This window comes from Porites lutea, chromosome 5 (assembly GCF_958299795.1).
Source record: "Porites lutea chromosome 5, jaPorLute2.1, whole genome shotgun sequence".
NCBI classification, from domain to species: Eukaryota; Metazoa; Cnidaria; class Anthozoa; order Scleractinia; family Poritidae; genus Porites; species Porites lutea.
In genome coordinates, this window is record NC_133205.1 from 37749272 (window position 1) to 37772504 (window position 23233).

At 38.1% G+C, this 23233-nt stretch overlaps 2 protein-coding genes across 2 annotated transcripts in view; one reads left to right on the forward strand and one right to left on the reverse strand.

Annotated features, from left to right (window-relative positions):
• The window catches only part of LOC140938341 (uncharacterized), a 57749-nt gene that overhangs the window by 11538 nt on the left and 22978 nt on the right, over window positions 1–23233 (forward strand). The window contains exons 11-24 of the mRNA XM_073387829.1: window positions 49–89; window positions 1402–1472; window positions 9829–9949; window positions 10282–10362; window positions 11810–11874; window positions 12432–12471; window positions 13632–13679; window positions 14255–14359; window positions 18451–18516; window positions 19843–19901; window positions 19986–20061; window positions 20894–21025; window positions 22448–22492; window positions 22683–22817. Of these exons, the coding sequence (XP_073243930.1) occupies window positions 49–89; window positions 1402–1472; window positions 9829–9949; window positions 10282–10362; window positions 11810–11874; window positions 12432–12471; window positions 13632–13679; window positions 14255–14359; window positions 18451–18516; window positions 19843–19901; window positions 19986–20061; window positions 20894–21025; window positions 22448–22492; window positions 22683–22817 (1085 nt within the window). The remainder of the gene's footprint in view (window positions 1–48; window positions 90–1401; window positions 1473–9828; window positions 9950–10281; window positions 10363–11809; window positions 11875–12431; window positions 12472–13631; window positions 13680–14254; window positions 14360–18450; window positions 18517–19842; window positions 19902–19985; window positions 20062–20893; window positions 21026–22447; window positions 22493–22682; window positions 22818–23233) is intronic.
• Window positions 1364–21004, reverse strand: LOC140937184 (uncharacterized). The gene is made up of 2 exons (XM_073386717.1): window positions 20881–21004; window positions 1364–3926 (listed from the first exon to the last, which is right to left on the reverse strand). The coding sequence occupies exon 2, from the start codon at window positions 3870–3872 to the stop codon at window positions 2379–2381; it is 1494 nt and encodes a 497-aa protein (XP_073242818.1). The 5' UTR covers window positions 3873–3926; window positions 20881–21004; the 3' UTR covers window positions 1364–2378.

The following is a 23233-nucleotide window of genomic DNA, read 5'->3' on the forward strand; positions in this document are numbered from 1 at the left end:
ATCTGTTTTCAACGTTTAATTCTTCCTATTTTTTTTCTCTTGCTATAGATGATGACCTTGCAGATTGGCAACTAATAGAGGATATCAGGGTAAGAAAATAAAGAACAAAAAAACAGACAACTCCAACTTGCTGTCAGCTACTGCGGTGAAAGTCTTGAAAAATAGTATTTTTTTGGCGTGACAGCAAATGGTCAACAGATCTGTTTCTCGAGGATGAGAGGTCACAAGACAAATCGTCTTTGGCTGCTGTGGTGTTCCGCAAATGATCTAACTCTGCTTTAAAATATACCTCGATCCTCGGGCATGACTACAAACACACTAGACTTTTTTCATCTGCTTTATAATTTAGTGTTACATTCGGCACCGCTTAAGTTAAAAACGTTGATTCCTCCTTACCATTGCTATTTTGGTTTGAAGCCGGCTTATACGAATTCCGGGATGCCGTAAAACAGCATTGACAGAAGATAGCGAAATGAGGGCAGGCTGATACTTTTTCGAACCAGAAAAGGAATTGTGGTCAAGTTATTGGGAGACTTGTAAAGTTATGGTGGTGGGGGAAGGGGGGATGGTTAGATTGTTTGACTGCCTGGGAAAGCGATAAGCTCAGATCATCGGGAGTTTCGAAAAACCGGGGGGTCCGAGAAATCGGGATTCTATTGTCATTTCGTTTTTTACGGGGGAAGAGGGGGGCTACGAATCTAGTTTATCCCTCCTCTCTATCACAGGATGGGCGTGTGACTTTGCAAAGAGCGGATGCATAGTAAGCTGTGAACGTTCTATTTCCTTCGCTCTTTTCTATCTAGCGTGCAAAAGCCATATTATTCAAGCGCTCCCAAAGGATGATTGGGAAGAGTAAAAAGTGTAATCAATAGGGTGAGAAGGTGGGCATATGGCTCTTCCCCCCGTCCCCGTCGTCTCCGTTCAAGTCCCCGCTCCCTTCCCTATCCGCCTGCACTTTACTGTGGGCTGTCTCGAATCCGAAAGTTCTTCCCCTTTTAGGCGAGAAGAGAGGAGTGCACACTAATTTCCCTAAACAGCGGCTGCTTATCAGTGAGTTTTCGCAACAGAACGGCAGAAAGAAGAGGACAGCAAAACGCTTGAGTGTGACAAACGTGACGGGACAATTACTTGCCTGTTTTTTCGGGAATTCACTTAACATTGATGTTTTTTTTCTTCTACAATAAGATCTGTTTAAAGGAATGTAAAGTTTGGGGGAAGGTTTTTTCGAACACAATTATTGTCACGCTTGCCACACAAGGTTTGCCGTCGACTTTCCCGTCCTGTTACGTAAGTTCACTATTGACAGATTAGAGGACTGTAGGCTCAGTAGTAAAGAAAACCAATAACTTTGTTTTTAACAGTGTTCTTTTTTTATTTACTCAGTATTTACTTTTTTTGCAGTATAAAGACCGAATTTACAAGCTGTTAAGTGAAGCTCGACTTTACAATCCCAGTCTACCGGATTTCGACGGGTAAGTTTAGTGTCTTTGTATTAAGATTGTGTGAAATTGCATCCTGAAGAGATGTTAAAACCATAAATTTCTAGCAAAACACGGCAGGGGGAGGGTGGGGCTTTCTTGTATTGCTTGTAGGAAACTTCAAATAAGAGTGTATTTATGGTGGACTGGTCCATTCCCTATCCCTCTCTTCACCGCGTTGCCTAAGGCTCAAGTTCAGGTTTGTGAGAAAAGTATGAATCAAATAGGACTATGGCACTAGCTTTAAAAAAGTGAAACTTGCTCCGACATGAAGCTTCCTTTCAATTTCGTTGTGTAAGTTCCTTCATTTGTTTTTCGCTTTATAGAATATGTCGTCGCATTTCTTAAAGTTTTATAGCAACATACAGTAACCTAAGACATTGTGTTCTTTGATTTTTTCTAAAGTTCGTCTAGTATTGAATCAGTTGATGTGGGTGCAAAGAGCTTATGCTCGCACAAGTTCACATAAGATGCATAATTAATACAGCCAATCTGTGTCTGCGTTTAGCTAGTTCCTAGTTTATCCCGGTCCACCCAATTCGGATCTGTCACGTGACGTCGGATACGTCACTTAAAGAAGTTGATTGTGGACGCCAGTGGGAAAGCCTCGACGTGATGATAATTCTTTCATGATGGTGATGATGATGATGATGATGGTAATGGTTACAATAACTGGAATGCTGTAAATGTTTGATCATATCCTATGCCAATTTGTGCGTTATAAGTAATTGATAAATATTCATGCAACGTTAGCGGTAGTTTTTACACAGGACTGATTTAGTGCTTGGTTTCCTTGTCGTTGTTCTGAAACAAATTTGTTCCATCCGCCGTAAAATCCTCCTCCTTCTCTGCGCTCTAGTATTTATATGTTTTTACGTGCGAATATAACTTCAAGATAGATTATTCGACGGATTGTATTGATTGGCAGTCATAGATCTTAGCTGGAGCTATTTTGTTGTCGTTTGTCTTTCTCCGCGAGTTAAACACACTTACGGTGACAAATGAAGGCAGAATCTTCCTCTTAGTGGTCTTTGTGTTCATTAGTAATACCACGATGCAAATGGTGGTTTCTAGAAGTCTATTTAATGTCTGGAATATCCACCATGGCCAGGCCTCTACATGCTCTACATCGGAATAAACCCCAAAAACCCCTGCTGCAGCGTAAATTGTCAGAATGCTGATCAAAGCGGATGCAACCGCACACGCTATTATCAGATACAGCAGGCGCCGCATGCTGTTGTCACCTGTGATTTTGGTGTTTACATTGGCTCTGATATTCTTGTGAATCTTCCATCCCACACTCATGTAGCCAATCGCCAGTAGGCTGCCAAGCAGAAGAAAATAAATTTGACACATAAGCAGAAGAACTTTGGCTTCAAGGAAGTAAACCACCACAAAGTCTGTGACAATTACTAAGATTACGTGGAATATTACCACGGGGATAATGAACTGGACTCGCTGGAATCGAGGTGGGGCAATATTCATTTTCGTCGTGTCGATCAAAACAAGAAGAAGGAGGCTGAGAGCAGAAATAATACACGGATGCCCCAGAGAAAATAACAGTTGAGTAACGACGAGAGGGAAGCGGTTGGCGGAGCCATACGGGTCTACAAACAGCGTAATGGCCCGAGTTAGACTGAAAGTGAAAATAATGACAAGCACTGTTGATTTCAAGGGTGAAATCCTGGCCTTATCAAGGTGTATTCTGAGTAACTCGAATGGAGGAATCATTGTAATCACTGTAAAAACCACAGCAAAGCCGTAGGTATGTATTGGCCAGGCGTCTTGCCACCTGGTGTATGCTTCATCCCAGTCGGGTTCTGGTTCTGGCCAAGACCGTTCGGGTGCTGCCGTTGGTTCTGTTTGGGGTTCAGCGGATGAACCCTCGGGTGATCCCTCGGGTTTTCCCTCGGTTGATCCTTCGGGAGTTGCCGATGATGATCTAGTGGACTGCGAATCTCTTTTCTGCCTATCGAGGCGTTTTTCTTTGAAATGATAATCAGTATTTTCATGGCTTTTCATATTGTGCAACACAGCTTTATCGTTGACACTAACTTGCTTAGTGCCTGCACACTCGATATCTACACTTGTATTCATTTGTTCGCCACTTAAGATAACTTTCTTCTTTGCGACCTTCGCTCTCATTACAGGTTGTGAAGTTTCCTGGGCTAATTCATTTCGGCTAATTTTGCTAAGAGGAAACAGTTCTTTCTCAAGCTCTGTAATTGATGCCTCAGGTTTAGAGTAAGTTAATTTCACGTTGCCGATTCTTCTTTCCTGTTTTTCTGTCGAAGAAGAAACATCATTGCTTTCAGCCAGTCTTGCCCATCGGCAGAAAATAAGAATTAAAAACACTGTCGTGAGGTGAACGTAAGTTCGTTTCACTTCTGTCATAATTCTGTTAAACCAGGTTGATTACAGCGATATTTTTCTTGAGATTCCTGAAAACTAACAACAACAACAACAAAAAACATTACCATTGTCAAAACAATACTCAGAGAGGATACATCTTGTGGTTTATATCTTAAGAGAAAAAATGCCCGAGAGTAAACGTGAATCAAAGTTAACGATAGGGGGCAAATTCATAGCAAAGACATCACGAACTAACAGTAGCTGCTAATCATAAACAGATTGCTATTAGGAAGGTCGGTTGTCTGTGAATCCTTTATTGAGCTGTTTGGTGTTAAAGAACCCAACCAGCCGGGGTTTTTGTGGCTAAAGTGGAATAAAGATGACAGCATTAAGATGTCGTTAATAGGTTTTCAATTTGGACCAAGACGTCATGAAGTTTTAAACAAAAGCTTCTAATCATGAACAGATTTCTAACTAGGAAGGTCGGTTGTCTGTGAATGCTTTTTCTGAGCTGATTGGTGTTAAGGAGCCCGACCAGCAGCGGAACACTGCGTGAAATTTGTAATTTAGTGAAATTCACAGGGCTACAACTCTCCAAGGCACTTCTGGCACTTAGCATGTCGTATTTTTAGAGGGTGTCATGTTAGGTAACGTAGCATGAAAATTGAGATTAAAAAAAAACTTTTTAAGTTTGCGTAATAAGAACGTGGCTAAAGTAGAATAAAGATAAAAGCATTAGGATCTCTTTAATACGCTTCTTAATTAGGTGATAAAAATTGTACATGTATGCCACAGAATATTTGTTATAGTAAAGAAGGTGCACAATTTAGCTTTAATAAATGCCGTCGTATTTTTAATCCGACAGATATTCACTTTTAGTAAAATCCAACTGGTGGTCTATTATCAATGCTGCATTCTGATTGGTTGAGCTACTACTAGGCTATATGTTATAGCCCACTAGTAGCGAAAAGCGTCGGCTTTTTGGCGGCAAAAAAGGATTAAAGTCTAGCTTTGACTAGCTAAAGTTGTTTTGTCTCGATATTTTTGACCAACTAGTTGGATTTTACCAAAACAATTATTCCTCTCGCCCTCATAGCCACTGAGTCAATAGCCCATTCGGCCTTCGGCCTCATGGGCTATTGACTCAGAGGCCATTCGGGCCCGAGGAATAACTGTTGAGTATTATTATGAGCGTCAACATAAGAAACCTTAAAGGAGCGGCGTTACAAAATTTATCAAATTCAAACAAGACACCCCGGAAAGCTTCATTGTACTAAATTCACTTGCTTGACTGACATTTAATTTTGAGTTATTTAGTTTAACATATGGATTTTAAAATTAATTTATCCATATTTCTTTTCGGTGTGCAGCTGATTTTATTCAGCCTTCTTTCCATTTGTTTTGTTGTGTTGTAATAAGTTGATCGGTTAGTATAAATAGAGCACTGTTATTCCTGTTTTTCGATTTACATTGCGGATTTACTTGACTGTATGATTTACGCTCACGAGCTGAAGATTAAACTGTTGAAGTCCGAGTTTGAGTACTGTCCTGTTTCCAGTTGTAGCACATCCTAGTGCCTTGGGATAGTGACGAGTTCCTTTCCCGGTAGCCAAGCGAGTTGCAGAGTTAGTTTTGCCCAGGTTTTTCTTACGCCGAAGTCGCACTCTTCTCAGTCAATGAACAAGTTCACTACAACTCTTAAGACTTTCGGGGCGGCGAAGCTTAAAAGGGGCGGGCTGCTGTGTCACGTCTGCTTATTAGTTCATGTCTTTAATATTGCCTTCATCATTAGTGATGAAACTTCTTGCAAGTAGCAAACTCATGGCTTCATGTGAAACAAATGTCTCCCAAGCGGAGCTTTATATCAAGCGTTACTAGCAACAAAAATGAACTTAGATAAAGTGTTGGAACAAAAAAGTTCAGTTCGTTCAGTTCCAGTCCGTTCAATTTTCTTCAAGCTTGTGCCTACCTTTATATTTTGTGGTATTTATACCTTTTTAAAATGTTTTGAGTCGTTATTTTTATGTTTCACTAAATTTGGTGGCAGTAGCCACTGTGTGAAGTTTGATAAATTCCGTTACACAGCTCCTTAGATTAAGTTATTGAAACGATTCGGTGTGGCTTCTTACTGTGACTGTGGAGTGTTGGAAAGGACCGCGAAGTGTGTCCATTCCGATAGAAGCGCTTTTGAAACGTTTGAGTAGTGTTTTTTTCGTGTGATTCTGTTTTTCAGCTGACTCTTGCTACCGTTGTTTTGGTTTTGCGTAGATGATTATATCTTTTCGTTCGTCGTTCGTTTTGAAATAGCCCGCTTTTAGATTAAAGTGATTTAAGTTGGAAAAGTGGAACAAACATTTTGGAACTGCAGTACCGATTTTGGACCAGCTGTCGAAGTTTGCGTGTTTTTATCCTGTATTAAATTTCCTTGTCAAATAAACAAAAGGGTAATTTCTGTTAACGACCTTACCGACTTCTGTGTTATCTTAGGCAGCATTTTATTATTCGATAAGTAAAACACATATATTTTTAATTTGCTCTTGTAAAACGCCTGCCAGAGCATACGTGTGCATGAATAACCGTCAGTCGTGGTTTAAACCTTCTCACTATGACGCGTTGTTTTTGTCGTCTTTTTACGGTATTATTAATATGGAGATTACTGATGTTTTTTTGTTAGAGCCCTTGTCTTGAAAACGCGAATTCGCAAAGTTGCATTTTATTCGCTAAGACAAAATTCTCAATGTTCTTACCTTAAACCTCTCCGGCCTTTAAAACAAGCGACCGTTTTATATTATCAGGTGAACTGAACACAACTTGGTCTTTTCCCCTCACAATCCAAAATTCATTCACTCCCTGTCTCATTCGTCAAAGTAATGTAGTTCATAGTTTTTCTCCCGTCGAATAAACCCTGAAATGCTCTAGCTGTATGAGATGAAACTACCTTTTGAATCTGTGAATAAATCATTAAATGAAAGCTATTGACCAGCTTTTTCCTGTGGTGCTGTCCCTGATTACACTGTAGAGGGTGGCATTGATGCTAGTCTATTGTAAAAAAAAAACCTAAAGTGTGTTGTTCTTGTGCAGAACGTAAGAGTAGTTCTATGTGCTGATGTTACCTTTAACCTTTAAAAAATTCGAACCGAATCTCTTTGAATATTTAAATGCAACGCAGTAAGCTCTACTTCATTTATGGCACCGAAATGGCTGGTTTATCAGTTTAAAAGCTTGCTTTGAAAAAATAAAATGCAAACTAAATTGAGGAGTTTGTTTCTTTCATATTGTTGGTAGTGCTGTCTCTGTCTCTAAGACCAATAGGAGGCAAGCGTATTGGCGGTAATTTCGTTCATCTTCACAGTCAGAGTAAAACACAACCCAATTTCTACTTTATTCACTCTTACCTGCTTGACTTTGTGTGGAACGCTGAAAGTAGAATTTCCTATTGTAAGTTCTCTTTGTGAATCCGTAACTCACCGAAATCTTGTTACCTCTCTTGAGTCAGAGTTTTTTCTGTGTAATTGATTTTTCAATAGCTTTCAGCCACCTGCCTAAGACTTATAGAATAGATCGTGATATTGATGATTTCACTGTCGCATAAATAACCCACCTTAATGCCACGAACGTGCAATTACCCTTGGATACAAGGTCCGCTGTTTACTTGGTAAAAAGAGTCACCTATCATCAAGTATCTTTGTTTACAGCAGAAAGAAATAGTAGCGAATTTCACGACGTACTAAGTAAGGAATTTTCCTTTTAAACAAATGGTCTAAGCAAACAAAAATCGACTGAGTTTATTGGTTTCTTGCTAATTTCGGAAATGGCAAGAAAGGTTTTGTCATAAACTTGGCTTAATTTACCATTTTTTACAGAAGTTTAAAATCTGTCTTTTTCCCCACCAAAGTCCAGTGTTTTAAAGTGTTGGTCTCACGCGATTGCGCGCGAGTAAACTTGAAAAGTTTTCGTTTTGTTCAGTCTGCTCAAAGGTGCCAGCTTGTTGACTTTCATTCGCAATGTGTTGAAAAAAGGCTGGGTAAAAAATGATGTTTACAAACTAATCGATCAATCGTGCCAGTTTCGTTTTACATGTAAGAGCAAAGAAATTGCCAGTAATCGCTTTGCCATAAAGGCTTGGGCAGACTTATTCTAATGAACGTTCTTACGCCAATTGGCACATTGACACTATTGGCTTTTATGCAAGATAAGTTATTCGGAAATGATATCGTTGAATATTCTCACCTGCCATTTATTGACACCTTTGTCCTGGTAAATATTTCCCAACATCCGTTTGCTATATAATTACGGGTGAAAAAAAGCTCAAAATAGTTATTAAACATTTTTTTCAAGTAATGTAATGAGCAAAATTGACAGTAAGAAGCCATCGTTAGTCTGCCATCAGGATGTGAATTCGAGCAAGTTTTTATCTAGAAATAATACTTTAATATTTACCGTACCGCAGCAGTACAACTGGTGATTCTGAGATCATTACATAACCATTTTTCACGTATGCGTGTTAATGAACGCTTGTTATAATAGTACACGAACGAAATTAAGTCTATCTGAGCTTGTTCAATATATTTGTCGAGCAAAAGCTGCAAAAGAAACTCAGCTAGCTAAAGTTTCTTTCTTTCTTTTTTTTTCCTGCATTGATGGCTCTGGTACTGTGTATTAATTTTTATAGATTTTTAACGTGACATGTTCAAAAATCGAATGATGTTTGATTCGTCGTCAGGGATCCCTTTTAGCCGGTAAATTGAACCTTTTGAAAGAATGGTCATTGATAAAGTTTTGTTGTACGAATTTTTTTCATGGTAGTCATTGTTGTTGTGGGAGACACTTGATTAACTGCTGGTGAGCGTTAGCGAGACAGCATGTCATTCTTAATGAAAAATTCTTGCAAGGAACACTTGGACAAACAGCGGCGAGGGAAAGCCGGATCTTGTCGTAGATGAGGATCAGCAATATAAAATAACACTTAAAATTGAAGGCAAGGCTGATCGGACTGCTAAGGTTTACAAATTGATTTGCCCAATATTTCGACTAGACAAAACTAGTTTTCACCAGGGGCTGGAAAAGCTAAGTGAGAATAGAATAAACGGTTACAGCATATAAAATAATACAAAAATAAAGATAATAAAATGTGATTAGTAGAGGAATACAATAGACAAAAAATTGTATAAAGAGGTTACATAGAAATATATGTCAATAGATTAAATTTCATCTCGTCTGTTCATCCCATAGGGTTCAAGTGTTTTGCCTTTAGATATTAAAAATCCTTCGCGGACCTTACGGATACCGTCCCTGTCTGAATTAACTAGTTCTAATGGAATGATTTCTATGTCCTTGATGGAATTATCTGTAAGGGAGGAGTGGTCTGATAGGATGATAAAAGTGATGTGGGTTTCTGTTGTATACTTTCCTTTCCTTCAGCCGGGGAAGGCTAATTTAATTTCAAGTAGATATTTTGCATCAGTAGGCAACGAGTGCATTAACGTCCAAACTATTTGGCGTCTCAGCTCAAAGAACATTTCGATTGCAACGTGAGTAATTGGCCTTAGTAGGAGAAGACTATAAAACTAGACGTAAAGCTCTGTCTTTATTTTATTATAGCATTATAATTTGGATAGGTAATAGCATGATTTGTAGTGATATTTGGCATAAATACCACGAGTGATATTTCAAAATTGTTATATGTAATTTCACGAGCCAATAGGCGAGTGAAAAATTTGAGACAATTTTGAAATATCACTCGTGGTATTTATGCCAAATGTCACGTACAAATCATGCTATTATTTGTTTATACTACTACCCGCAAAAGGTTTGTAATTTTCACATGTAGGTATTTCAAATTAAGCTGAAATACCACTGCTCTAAGCCAATCAAATTGCAGAAATTTCACATGGAACCCAACAGTAGATCTCAAAAAAGCCTTGATCGCAGGTTATTAATGCGTAGCGTTAATAATTTATTTTTTTGAATAATTTTTTCTTTTTTTTTTTTTTTGCAGCTCAGCCTCCTTTAGTTTCAAGGACAGCTATGGCTTTATCATTGGATCCAGAGAAAGTGAAAGCGAGCTGTTTCATTCTCTTTGCCGCGAGTTGAAGCAGCATTATTCAAGTTTTTTCCAGGTAACACTCTTTCTATCCAGGAGTAGTTGATTATAAGGCCAACCTAAGATCGTGAGAGAACAGTACTAATATAACCTACTTTTCACGTTGTATTCTTATTTTAAAGATGGATAATCGACTTGAACCGAATTCGAAGGTTTCTATGAATATGTTGAGTTTAATCCCGCGTTAAAAATTTAAAAGACGTCGTTAAAAGGTCGTGATGGTGTTTGATGGTTTTTCTCTGTAAGGACCCGCTTGAAAGAAAGTAACAAAAAAAAATAAAAAATGATATTATAGAAAGAAAAGCCAAGACACCCTTACCCGTGTACTTTTTTTTGGTTTGTTTTTAGAACAGAGATGGTCATGCTCGTCTCTGGTCGGAGTACATCAAAGCCAAGCAACAGGACTCGAAAAACGTATTCTTCAAAGAGGCAAGTGACGTTTATTGAATACGCCTGTGCATCAGTTAATGCAAATGAAATAAAGCATATTAAGAGCTTAACCCTTCACAAAATGAACATGAAAAAATCATCAAAGTTTGAAGGTCGTGGGTTCGATTTCCGCTTGCGGCGCGGATTTTTTCCGAGCATTTCTTTGTTGCACCTAATATTTGTTTCTAGTTTCATCCCACTTGGGTGGTTGGTTGGCTTAATTTTTAAAGTTGGCGTTAATTGAATAAATGATAGTAAGATTATCTATGGAGCGTTACTTCGCTAACAGCCCATAACGCTATGCAAATCATGCTACTAAATGAACAGAATTAATTTTCAATCAATTCTATAAGAATAGCTAAAAACATATCATCGCGAAAATTCTAAAATTTCAATTGAATATATATTTACATGAAATAAGGTAAAACCACTTTTAAAGGTACGCTTCTTTAAAGAGATGTGTTTTAGTTTTGTTAGATGACTTTTAAAGGTATTGATGTCGGCAGCCTTCCTTAAAGAAACTGGCAGTTCGATGGAAAACGTTTTATATGAATATTAGTTTCCGCGTTATTAATTTAGTGAATCCTTTATTTCCGCGACATTGATTTCTATTATTTAACGTCAGTCGTTTGACTCCTACCTCTAACGGCCTGTTTACATAGAGGTTGGGGACCCCAGGTTGGTGAGGTTACCCGCTTAGGTGGGGTAACCCGCCTGTCCATATAATCGTTTATGTGGTCATCACACCTATCATGTAAACGTGATCAAATTAAAATGAGAGATCATACGGACAGGCGGGTTACCCCACCTAAGCGAGACACCTCACCTACCTGGGGTTACCCGCCTCTATGTAAACCGCCCCTGAAGAATTCTGTGATCTAGGTACAAAAGAAAGCTGGTGTCTGTATAGAAGTAAACTTTATACCTGTTGTATCAAGAAGGAATCTTTTTTAGAAATTGTATTATTATAATAGTCCTATCATGATCTCTTGATCATTGTCATTGATTTTCAAATCCCCCATATTGACTGTTTGCCCCTTCCTCGCCGAAATTTTGCGTAAGTTATTGTTTTCAAATACTCATGGAGATATGCAGTCGTCCCAGGAACATTTGAAAACAATGGTTTATGCAAAATTTGATGGGCAAACAGAGTGTATTATAGGGCATTCGAAAATAGAGAATTATCATTGTTATTGTTTTTGTGGTCACTTTCTTGTCGGTCGATGCTGGCGCGAAATTGGAGTACGGATACTGCAAGAGTCTCGCAAACGAGTCAACGGAAAATTAAAAAAATATGGAAAAATAGTATTTTTGACTTAAAAAGATCGTTTGACTGAGATGTTCTTTTATGATGTTGTTGATCCACATTCATCTACGAATATGAGAGCTGAAGGTAATCGACTAACTTTTGATTATTTTTTGATTTTATTAATTTATTTCCGGACAGCAAGAGATGAAAGCGCTTTTGAGGGAGGGAATACCAAGACCCTGCAGAAGAGAAGTGTGGAAAAGGTGATGATCGGGAAGCGGGAAGAAACTGAAATACGAGTGTTTTCGATTTTCCACATCTACATCAAATCCCGTGTTCATAACATTCATCAATTATATGGACAACTTTTGCAGTTGGGAAAACAACGCCTGTAAAAATCCAGGCTTGTTCGTGATTCGAACCTTTGACCTCTGCGATAGGGTTCAGTACTTTACCAATGGAGCTAACAAGACAACTGGGAGCTGTTCATTTAGTCAGTTACCGAGTGAATGATCAGCACCTGAATTTTTTTTCAGGCTTCCTTTTCGCAACTGCAACACTTGCGTCTATAGCTACAATGATCTCCTCCACATTTAATTCTGCATCCCACAGTGTTAGCATATGATCTTCATATATTCATTCTTCCGTGACGTTTATGTTCATAACTTCATAGTTCGCTTACTTCTCTTGCAAAGTATTAGTTTTGAGTGTATAACTTGTGCATGCTTTTTTGGCGCAGACACTAGCTAGGATAGAATTGGCCTTGTGTAATACCATAATGCCAAAGCGTAGCTGACCCGGATAATGCTTCTTATTTCAGTGCCATGATGCAAAGGGTGGAGCATTTCAGAAGGGAAAAGGTAACAAGAGAGTTTATTATAATAAATAGTAAATCAAACTTTATTTAGAAAGCCTACTTCACTTACGTGTTTTAGGTTCTTGATAAAACGAAATAAATAAATAAATATGAATTTAAAAAAAGTAAATAAAGAACTATAAAGTACTAAAAACTAAATATCCTCCTTCAATCCCACAGTGCAATTTGAGAATATATTATTAACAGGCCAGAGTGATGCTAAAACCACTAAATATAAATTACTATAAGTTACAACACCGAACAAAACCTGTTGAGACAAATCGCGAAAATGCCTATTTTTTCCGTCATCGCGGCAAAACCTGAAACCTCCGCCAAATGAATGCCTGAATTCCCCCCTCCCCTTATCCAAAGTTGTTTAGGATAGCATGGCAATTATACACGTTGGTTTTTAGACAAAGACAACTTTGAATAGGGGGTGGGGAGGGGTCTACTTTTTGTGTTTAAGGGAGACGGGAGTAGGGCGCAAAAGTTAGAAAATAGATGGAATTGTCTCAACCGTTTTGTCCGGGGTTGTAGCCCCCCTCCCCTTTATAAGCTTCTTAAAGGCTGCAATATCCCCAGCTTCTGGTGTATCATGATTCAAATCATTCCAATCATTACTAGCAAAATTAATTGATGTCCAATGGTCCCATTTGCGCTTAGCATCAGTCTTACGTATGTTAAACTTAGATATGGAATTATATCAATGAAAATCTTGATGATGTGGTTACTGTGATTTTTCTGTATTATCCAACAATTGCAATTTCTGGTGCATGGTTAATATTAAGCACTTATTGGATGGTGGCTTAGTATGATATGAAGAATTATTAAATACAAATTGGCATGTGTGGATCACTCTCCTCCGCGCGCCGCTTTTTAGCTTGACGTCTGTGCGTCTCCTTTTCAGTCGATAACATTAAAGTTGACGTCAATCGTAAATTAACAGTTAACGTTTTGCAGTTTGGTCAACGCAAGCTTGTTATAAAATAAATGAGCCAGAGCATTTATAAGCCAACAAGAAGAGGAGAAATTTTTAACGTGAATAATTGTTCATTTTTTTACTATCTTTTATTCACCATCATGCGCTGTATTAGGTCGGTTTCAACATGGTTTGGGTGTGAAGAGTAGGCATTTATTTGAATTCAATTCTCTGCGTTATTTCAGGGTAGAGGTTATTACGAAAAACTACTTATTCAAGTGGAGAGGCGCAAGGTATGATGTTTTTTTTTGTCAATCGATGCGACCCTTCCATCGCCTATGATGTCACTTTTTATGCTGAAAGAGGACAGATGCACAACTTAACTTTACTTTACGCGTCTTATCTAAAAACAGCCCGTAACACCTGTTCATAGATAAAGAAGCGTCTTAACTAAGTGGCGTCTTACTTTAGACGAAATATACCTTTTATACTCGACAGTTTGCGTCTTTTTTAGGATGCGTCTTACGTTAGACCTGCCTTAATTTTCCTCGTGTGAATGGCTCTTTTGAGTTCAAGTCCAAAGAACTGCAGCCTTCAGCCATCAAATTCCAATAACACTAAACTGGGTGTCCTGGCACAGTAGAGAAACGTCGGACCTCAAGGCTTTTTGGTGTAATTGGGTGCATTTGCAAAAGTTACTAATTTACTGTGAGGTTCGGGTGGAGAGAAGCGACGACCGGAAATAAGTCTGCGTTAGCGGGCTACGAGGTCACGAATCTGACCTATATTTATAGATACTTGTAAAGCCCTTTTAACCTATATTCATAGACATGTATTACTAAAAGACTTTTTCTGTTGCTTCTATAAGAGTCTTGCTGAAAATCCTCTCAATGTGACGGATAACCAGATCAAGTGTGATCTACTTCGCACCATGCCGAATAATGAAAGGTTTCGGTCTCCGGAATCAGATGGGGTAGGTTTTAATGTCAAGGCTGTTTTCCATATGATCGCTTTGATTTCTGAAAAAATTCCAGCGTTAGAAACGATTTCGAACGCGGTCGTAGCGCTCGTAGCGGTCACTATGGAGACCAGCCTTTTGGTGGAACTGCAGACTAGACACAACGATCACTTTGATCGCTAAAGAGCTCAGAACTTCAGGTCAGCCTGTTCGGGTATTATTAATAAAAATATTGGGCATAGTTAGCAAAGACAAGGTGATGTCAAATAAGGAGAATAATTATTCCTTTGTCTCCGAGGGCATTTGTTTACATTTTTGAAGCCAGACTGCGGGGTTTTATAGGTATCGTGGGTTATTTGCGGCTTTCAGATGTAAAAATTAACATGGGGGGAGGGGGTTTGCTTGTAATTGACTGAGCCAGCGCGCGGAAAAGCATAAGAACCGCTGGGTTTTAGCAAGTGCTGTAGTAAAAATCGTTGTATTATTCCGAAACAAAGTGGCAAGCAATTTTTCCCTCTTGGGGAATGAATAAGTGCATTTTTTTTAGTGCACGAAATGATGTTTATGAGATAATTGACTCTACTCAATTCGAGCAAAACTATGTACGTGATGTTTCATAATTATATCTGTTAATCTTAGCGAACTATTGCTTACTGTGTTGTCTAATTATATTAAACCTATACAGGCTCAGAACTTCAGGTCAGCCTGTTCGGGTATTATTAATAAAAATATTAGGCATAGTTAGCAAAGACAAGGTGATGTCAAATAAGGAGAATAATTATTCCTTTGTCTCCGAGGGCATTTGTTTACATTTTTGAAGCCAGACTGCGGGGTTTTATAGGTATCGTGGGTTATTTGCGGCTTTCAGATGTAAAAATTAACATGGGGGGAGGGGGTTTGCTTGTAATTGACTGAGCCAGCGCGCGGAAAAGCATAAGAACCGCTTGGTTTTAGCAAGTGCTGTGGTAAAAATCGTTGCATTATTCCGAAACAAAGTGGCAGGCAATTTTTCCCTCTTGGGGAATGAATAAGTGCATTTTTTTTAGTGCACGAAATGATGTTTATGAGATAATTGACTCTACTCAATTCGAGCAAAACTATGTACGTGATGTTTCATAATTATATATGTTAATCTTAGCGAACTATTGCTGACCGTGTTGTCTAATTATATTAAACCTGTACAAGCGTCTTGACGACTCCCCAACTTCGTGCGATTTTATCTTTGTTTTTATAATATTGCTTACCAATTTTTTATTATATGTCTTATATTAGGCTGAATTTAATTGAAGTTGATGATGAAAGGCAAAAAAGAAAGAAAAACAAGTTTCCGTTGTTTTGAACAGGTTATTATTATTTCTTATTAAACGAAAGAGCAGGCCATTATTGAAACAGGAGCAGGTGACTGCATTAGTGACCTGCTGGTTCTAAAACAATGATAAGGTGCATGAAAGGGGATAATGCCCTCCTTCCTCGGCCGTCTTAAGGTGGATTATTCGACGCATTTGTTTGTAGCCGCGGCATTTGTCTGCTGGAATTTTTTTACTGCTTTTAAGCTTAAAAAAATGGAAAATTGTTAAGGGCAAACGCGACGGTTACAATGACCGAGCGCGTAGGACTCCTTTCCTTAGAGCTGAAGCATTATTTTATATATTTACCGTTCGAGGCGTAAACGGTTGCAGAATTTCGAGTTTAATTTACAGCCATCAAGTGCCTTTATTTGCCGGTAAATCACGAATAAGAAGTTTCTACGATTTAAATTTTCAAGCTGAGTGCTCTGAATCGCACGTGACATCGCAAATTTATTTACGTTTATCTTTTTATCTGATAGTTAGTTCTAATTATTTTGAATTTGAAAATGGCGTGATAACTACCCTGAAACGTCGTTCGATTTCATCGTTGATTTTTACTCGCTTTTATAGATAAAGATACTCGACCATTGCTTGTAATAAAAAATTCAACTTAATTCTCTATTAATGAATCGTTAGCATTTCATTATACGTCAGTGGAATCACATTGACCAGGGGCATCCAACGAGAATATAGTTCAAAACCACTTAAACATAGCATCGTTAAACGTATTTTAGTATTTAAAAGGTAGATATAGGCATATTTTTATCCCCTAAAAATTATTCATCTGTTCGGATTTCCAAGCTGAAAGTCTAGTGATCCCAAAATTATAGTGATCAAAACTTACCTTTTCGAAAATTTCAGCCAGATAAAAGGCTCCCGAAAATTCTAGGTGATCTTTTTAGGGTAAAAATCCGTTAAAAATGGGCAATTGTATCATTTTGTAGATGTTCGAAAATCCTAGGAGAGGCAGGCAAGCAAGAAATTTTACAACAAATGTTCCGAAAATTCTAGGTCTTAAATCGTCTTCCGAACAGATATTTTCCGAAGATTGACGTTGGGTGCCCCTGATTGACGGAGATATTTCAGGGGCACCCAACGTCAATTTTCGGAAAAAACCAGCGTTCTAGTTTTATATTGGTTTACAGCTTCTTGCCGAACGCAGCCGAGTACTTTTAGTTATACCAAAAAATTGCCCACATCGCCTTTACCTTGTTTTTGTTCTCGCGGTGAGCTGACCCAAATATAAGCAGGTTTGGATCTAAAACCGCTGCCATTTGGCTTGTTAGTGAGTCAGAAGTTAGGCGTGTTAGTAAGAGATTTGGCTTGTTAGTGAGTCAGGAGTTAGGCGTGTTAGTAAGAGTTTAGTAGAAAAATAATTAAAAGAAGTTAAAAGATGAGGATGTGAAACTGACAATGAGACTGTTGGTACCTTCTCGCTTAGCGAGCGATTTTCTTGAACACCCCCACGCTATATAAGAAAAGCATTCTGAATCCGACTGAAATTAAAGCTTTTTGTTGCAAATCTTTCAAATTGCTCAAATGAGCTTTCAAGCGACAATTATAAGATGTCCAGCACACTGAAGGTCAGAATTGAACTTTATTCGTCAGCACGGAGTTGAGAGAATTACGTGATAAGAGAAGATTTCCATGGGTGAAGCGTAATCTAAACTATTAAATTTTCATGACATAAAGTTTTAGCATGTCTCTCTGTCGATTTTAGCAGAGGATGGTTTGAATGTATTTTCCGATGCCGGTATGAATTTATCTTATCAAAACTGAATTGTTTTGCTAATTTCTGTTTAGTGTTACGTAAATGTTTTGCCTCTATTTTCCCATTTTTTCCCAGTTCTTCTTTATGAGAGAAAGTCCTGATTTACACGTACACCGCATATTCTTTCAATTTGTGTTTAAAGATAGCGTTTTCTTTATTTCTTTGTTTATTTACGTTTTTTCAGTTAACTTTGACGAAATCAAACGCCGGACTCAAGATAGTGTCAACTGTCGTTGAAAATATTTTAGTTAATTTTTAAATGATAACAGTGAGAAACAAACAGAATTCAAATCAATTTCTCAAGACGTTGTCATTGCCTACACAATGAGATATGTTTTTTTTTCGGTGCCTTGTTTTGGGTAATAATAGTCACGGTATCTTATATTGTTTATGATCATTCTGGAGAGCTCTCCTGTTTTAGGATTTTGCCTTGCAGCAAGCCAATCTTTTTAAGACTAATGTCTATTGAAGTATCAGCCTATTAATTGGGCTATTTCATTTAAATTTCCGTTTTCAAAGATTTCCCAAAAATTATATACCGATGAATCTAAACAAATTTTCATAGCTTGTGAATTCAAGTGATCTAAGATCTTCAAAAGGTACCCTGGTAGTGCTTTGAGTCGGTTGTTGACACTTTTACTTCTTTTGACACACCCTTTACGTTACATTCTTGATTATCGACGCGAGCAAAGTCGTAAACCATTCGTAGTTGAGGAGAGAAAAATGGAACACATTCTCCGGATCTTCGATTCTCTGTTTTTGTTTGCTTATTATACTGATTATAATTGTTTTTCTTGAAGTGTTCTAAACCATTGGTGACCCACATTAACAGACCGATACACTACCCCATTTCGAGTAAAACAACTCACTAGAGAACTTACCTCACTGACAATCAATAGACAGCAAGCAAATCAATTGTGTAGATTAGTTGATTTACAATTTCAAACTTCTTTAAGATCTTGTACGTTTTATGCTAACTTTTCCAGGTCAGAAAGCTGTCAAGAATTCTCCGTGCGTTTTGTGTTCATCGACCTGATATAAACTACTTACAGGTATAAAGCCCTGGCTATTTATCTATGTTTCCCTATTGTGACATTAATTGCTGTCCTGTAATATTATTGACAAAAACAATATATATTTAAGTAAGTACCATTATTTCGCGTGGTAACCGAACAAATGTTTCATCATTGCGCTATTTTTGTCAAACGTTAGCAAACAACTCCTTAAATGCTTTACCAGAATTTTTGGTCCGGAAAAAGTATGACTTGAAACATTTTAGCGCTGGTAATATCCTTGAGCCGCGAAACTTTGTTTCTTATCTTGTTTATTTCCTTCATATTATTAACGTATTCATATTTTTAAAACGTTAATGTACCCTGAATCAGACATGCATGTTGTTATGTCTGGGGGTGATATCCTGCGGGTCCCAAAATGCTCGCGTCCTGAATTTAAAACGTACACTAGGTTCGCTTGGCTGTGAGGTAATCCGTATCAGGAGGTCAAAAGATCCCATATACAGTGAAACCTGTATTAAGGGGACAGCGTATTAAGCGGACACCCTCCATTAAGCGGACAGTAGCCGAAGTCTCAAAATTTGTGTCCCTTATTTATTTTAAATGAAACCTTTATTAAGCGGACACCTCTATTAAGCGAACGCGGACACCTAAAAAGTACCTGAAATGGTCATTTCTATTGTTGCCAACCTGTATTAAACGGACACTTGTAGTTAAATTCCACTATCCAACATGCCAGACACCGGAAATGTGAAAGATTGCCTCGAATTGCCACCTACAAATTTTTCGATTTTTGCATTTAAGAACTTGACTTGACGAACTTACTTGATTAGATTCACGGTACTGTATTGTTTTCTATTTCGTTTTGTTTGTATAAAGCTTTTTTCACTCATCTGATTTCTTCAAATTTGAGTTGCAATCGTTGTTTATGGTACTATGATCAATTGGTTCACTTTGATAAAGAAATTAATGTAAACGTATATCGTCACAGTCTCTGGGAGCATTCTAAACGTTTCCACTGTTCATTTGAATAGCATTTGACACCTCATATGACGTTATCTATCGAAACCTGTATTAGGCGGACACCCTGTATTAAGCGGACACTACAGCATTCCCCGAGGGTGTCCGCTTAATACAGGTTTAACTGTAAATCATTCTCCAGAAGTTAAATGACTTAATTAATAATTGGTTTTGACAACGAACCAATGACTTCCTTAACACTGGTCGTTAACTGTAGCCCCTAAGCTGCGAGGAAACCTCTTGGCCCATCGTGCCCGCTCGGAATTGCTCACGTTGGTCCCGCAAGGCAAAGTTCTTTTTTTGGCCATCTAATAATTTTTTTTTCGTTTTTGTCTTTCTTCTCAGGGTATGAATTTTATCGTAGCCATGTGTCTCTTGTTTATGGATGAAGAAGATGCATTCTGGTAATCCTTCTTGAAATTCATTCCTCCTTCTTTTGTTCTTCAAGCAACTCACAAAATCACAGCGAATTTTTGTTTGGTTTACAGGTCGTTGGTTGCCGTCTCTGAAGTTTATCTTAAGGATTACTTCGATCGTTCTTTGAGCGGAGCCTTAGCTGATCAAGTAAGACAGAATTATTTTCTGGTATCACTCTATTGCAGTTTTCATGTACTTTTCCCTTATACTGACAAGTCGTAAAAAGCTTATTACTGCAGCTGTTGGCGTTTCAAGGAGGTCGCATTTTCTTCGGGTTAATTCTCAAGAATGTTTTTTTTTCACTCAGTGGCAGAGGCAATTCGGAAAAAAATTTACTTCAGTTTTTGCTTCATAAGTAGGCATGTTAATTCTAATGCTGTTTTTGTTTTTTAGCTCAGATCGGAAAGAGACCCCAGAAAGTTCTAGAGTGATTTTACTTTTACTTTTTACTTTTTTTACCCTTGAAATAGGTAGTAGAATACTATGTGCTTTTATGTAAAAATTCCATTGTCTTCGTTTGTTTTCTTGTAGAACCTTGTAGCTATCTTACACAAGTTGTTATTTATCTGTTTCACGGGTCAAGTAAAATCACTCTAACAACTTGTACTGTTGTGAATTTGTATTATATAACAATTATAATATATTTCATCAACAGCACGCACACGCATTGGTTGCTTTGAGGTAACATGACATCAAACACTGAGTAAAACTGCTTCTCGCCAAGTCTCTAAGCGGGCGGTATTGCAAAATGTATAACCTCAGAGAGTAGCGTGAAATGAAATTGTACAAGTAGAAGTTTTTCTCCCTGGCCCAAATATCAAATCCCTTAAACACTAGTCCCCGAAGAATCCAGAATATTTTGAGAATCACGGTAAAGGAAGTTAACTGCTTCCCTTTAGGACCATTCATTAAGTGTTTAATGTTTTTAAATTTTTATCTGTGGAATCATAAAGTAAGATAACTTACTGTTTCGTTCCAGTCTGTGTTGAATGATCTTGTTCGGGAATTGTTACCAGTTTTGCACGAACACCTCAAGTACTATGCAGTGGACATCACCACGGTTACGTTCAACTGGTTCGTTACAATCTTTATTGATGCTGTGCCCTTTGAGGTTAGAGGTGAAATGAAACGTTCAATTAACAGTGTTCGTTAAATTATATTAGAGTTAAATTGCTCGGGAATGCAAGGGATAAATTTTATCCTTATATCGGTATAAAATGACGGAAGCTCTGACTGGTCAGAAACCAGCAGTCTTCCATCGTATACCCTGCGAGCAATGGTTTCTCCCGGCCGGACGCCACGCTACGAAGGGAGAGAAACCGCTACGAAAGATCGTTTGCTTCTTTGATAGAGCTGCCGTCCAGCGCCATGGACGGCCGTGAATTTGCGCTTTTCCCTCTTCCAGTCTTTATCGCGATTATTCTCACCCAATCACTTTGTCAAATGTAGGCGAACCTAAACAAGAGAAATAATATTTCGTCGTTGCTTGTTTACGTTCTCCATAAAAAACGCGAAATTGGTCATTTTCCGCGTCGTTGGATCTTAAAGTCCGTAATATTTCCGGCGAAACAAGATGAAGTGATGTCATTTGACGTTTTGAAGTAGGCGGACGTGACGCGCATGCTCGATTGAAAAGCAAACCACTGCTCGCAGAGTATTCATTGCACTCACTAACAAAAAACGAAAGCGGATCGAAAAGAGAAATTTCTCTTTTTCTCCGCATCTCTTGGTAGATGTGTAAGAATTGCAGTAAAACCTGTGAAAGTATTACAAAGGCTTTGTCGCGAAATCAGGTCAAATTCAGTTTTTGTGATGGAAACTGGCAACCTAATTAATCAAGACACAAATAACAGCTAAAAACCATGGAAGAAAGGTTTGAAGAGGCGGTGGCTAATAACAAAGAAGAAGATTTAAACGGTTTTGCAATTGCGGTTTTTAAAACTGCTTAGCCTTACTGTTTTTCAAAGTTCGTCTCTGGTGCTGGTATTTTTAAGTATAACGTTCAGGATGCTTATATGTTTTGCACAAACCTGACACTTTGTCATTTACAATACTAATCAAAATGAACTGTGCTGTCCTTACGGACGACCTCTCGCATTGAAGCGGACTCTATATATGTGCAGTCACACTTTTGTTCAGAGGATACCTCTGTTACGCGGACATTATTGTAGCCTGGATCCGTTTATATAGCGTAGGTATGCGCGGAGTAAAGGGGTGCTAATCTTTTACGCAAACCATCTGGTTGAAAATCTTTTGCTTAAGTATTTAACTGTTAAATTTGACGTTTTTTGAAGAAGGATCTGCTATAAAGTATATCGAGATTAGCTAAAGAGACTAAAAGGAGTAGAAGAATGTTTTCTGAAGCTTACCAAACAAAATGGCACGAACCGTTTGATTTTCCACCCAGAATTTCCAGTTTTTCTATGTAAATGGTTAGTAATGCAGTTTTTACCGGTTGGTAGATTTCGTCCATGCAGATAAAACTAGAGTTGATCTATCTTATAACTTTCTAATAACATAAATGTATCTTTAGACTGCTCTGCGGATTTGGGATTGTTTTGTCTTTGAGGGAAGGGAGGTAAGTGAGGTTATTTTATTTTATTTCATTCGACCGTGTTTTTTATTTTAGTTTAATATATTTCTTGTACAGGACATTTAATGAAACCTCTATGTATTTCGCATCGGAGGGTGCTTTTCAAAAACCTGTGTTGTTCCATGTTTGGCACACACTTCTTCTTTCTCACCCCTCCCGTGTTCTTTTTAACCAGGCACTTTTTCGCATCGCAGTGGGTTTACTAAAAGTTCAACAACCCGCATTGCTGCAGTTATCGTGCCCACTGGATATTATGCAGTACATGAAGCGTGCGACAAGGGTCACTTATGACAAAGATCAGCTCATTAAGGTCAGTTTGTTAAATGATTTTCAGTGTTCTCCCCAGGTATTTAAGGCTAGACGGACCGCCTGGCCTAATTCACTGGAAAATTGTTGTCGCCTGGCTTTCATACCAAAGATTTAACCAAACGGAAGCTTACATGTAGGTTGACGTCTAGAGTTAGGTAGGTAAGACAAAATTACTCAATAAAGTTGATGAAACATTGTCTGGTGTATTTATCCATTTTCTCTGTGTTTTCTCGCAAGTTATTGATTATAAAATGTGGTTAGCATTCGTTTCGTTGAACGGTAGCCATCTTGAAAAACAGAAGGGACCTTCAAGGAGCTTATGTACATGGATTACTAAAGGAATTCCTGCGCTCGCTCGCGCTCTCTGTCAACCCAAGATACGTGTAAAAGCTTGTCAAAGCAAATTGAGTTCTGTTT

Coding starts and splice junctions, on each gene's coding strand:
- LOC140937184 (XM_073386717.1), bottom strand. CDS start 3,872: ATGACAGAAGTGAAACGAACTTACGTTCACCTCACGACAGTGTTTTTA.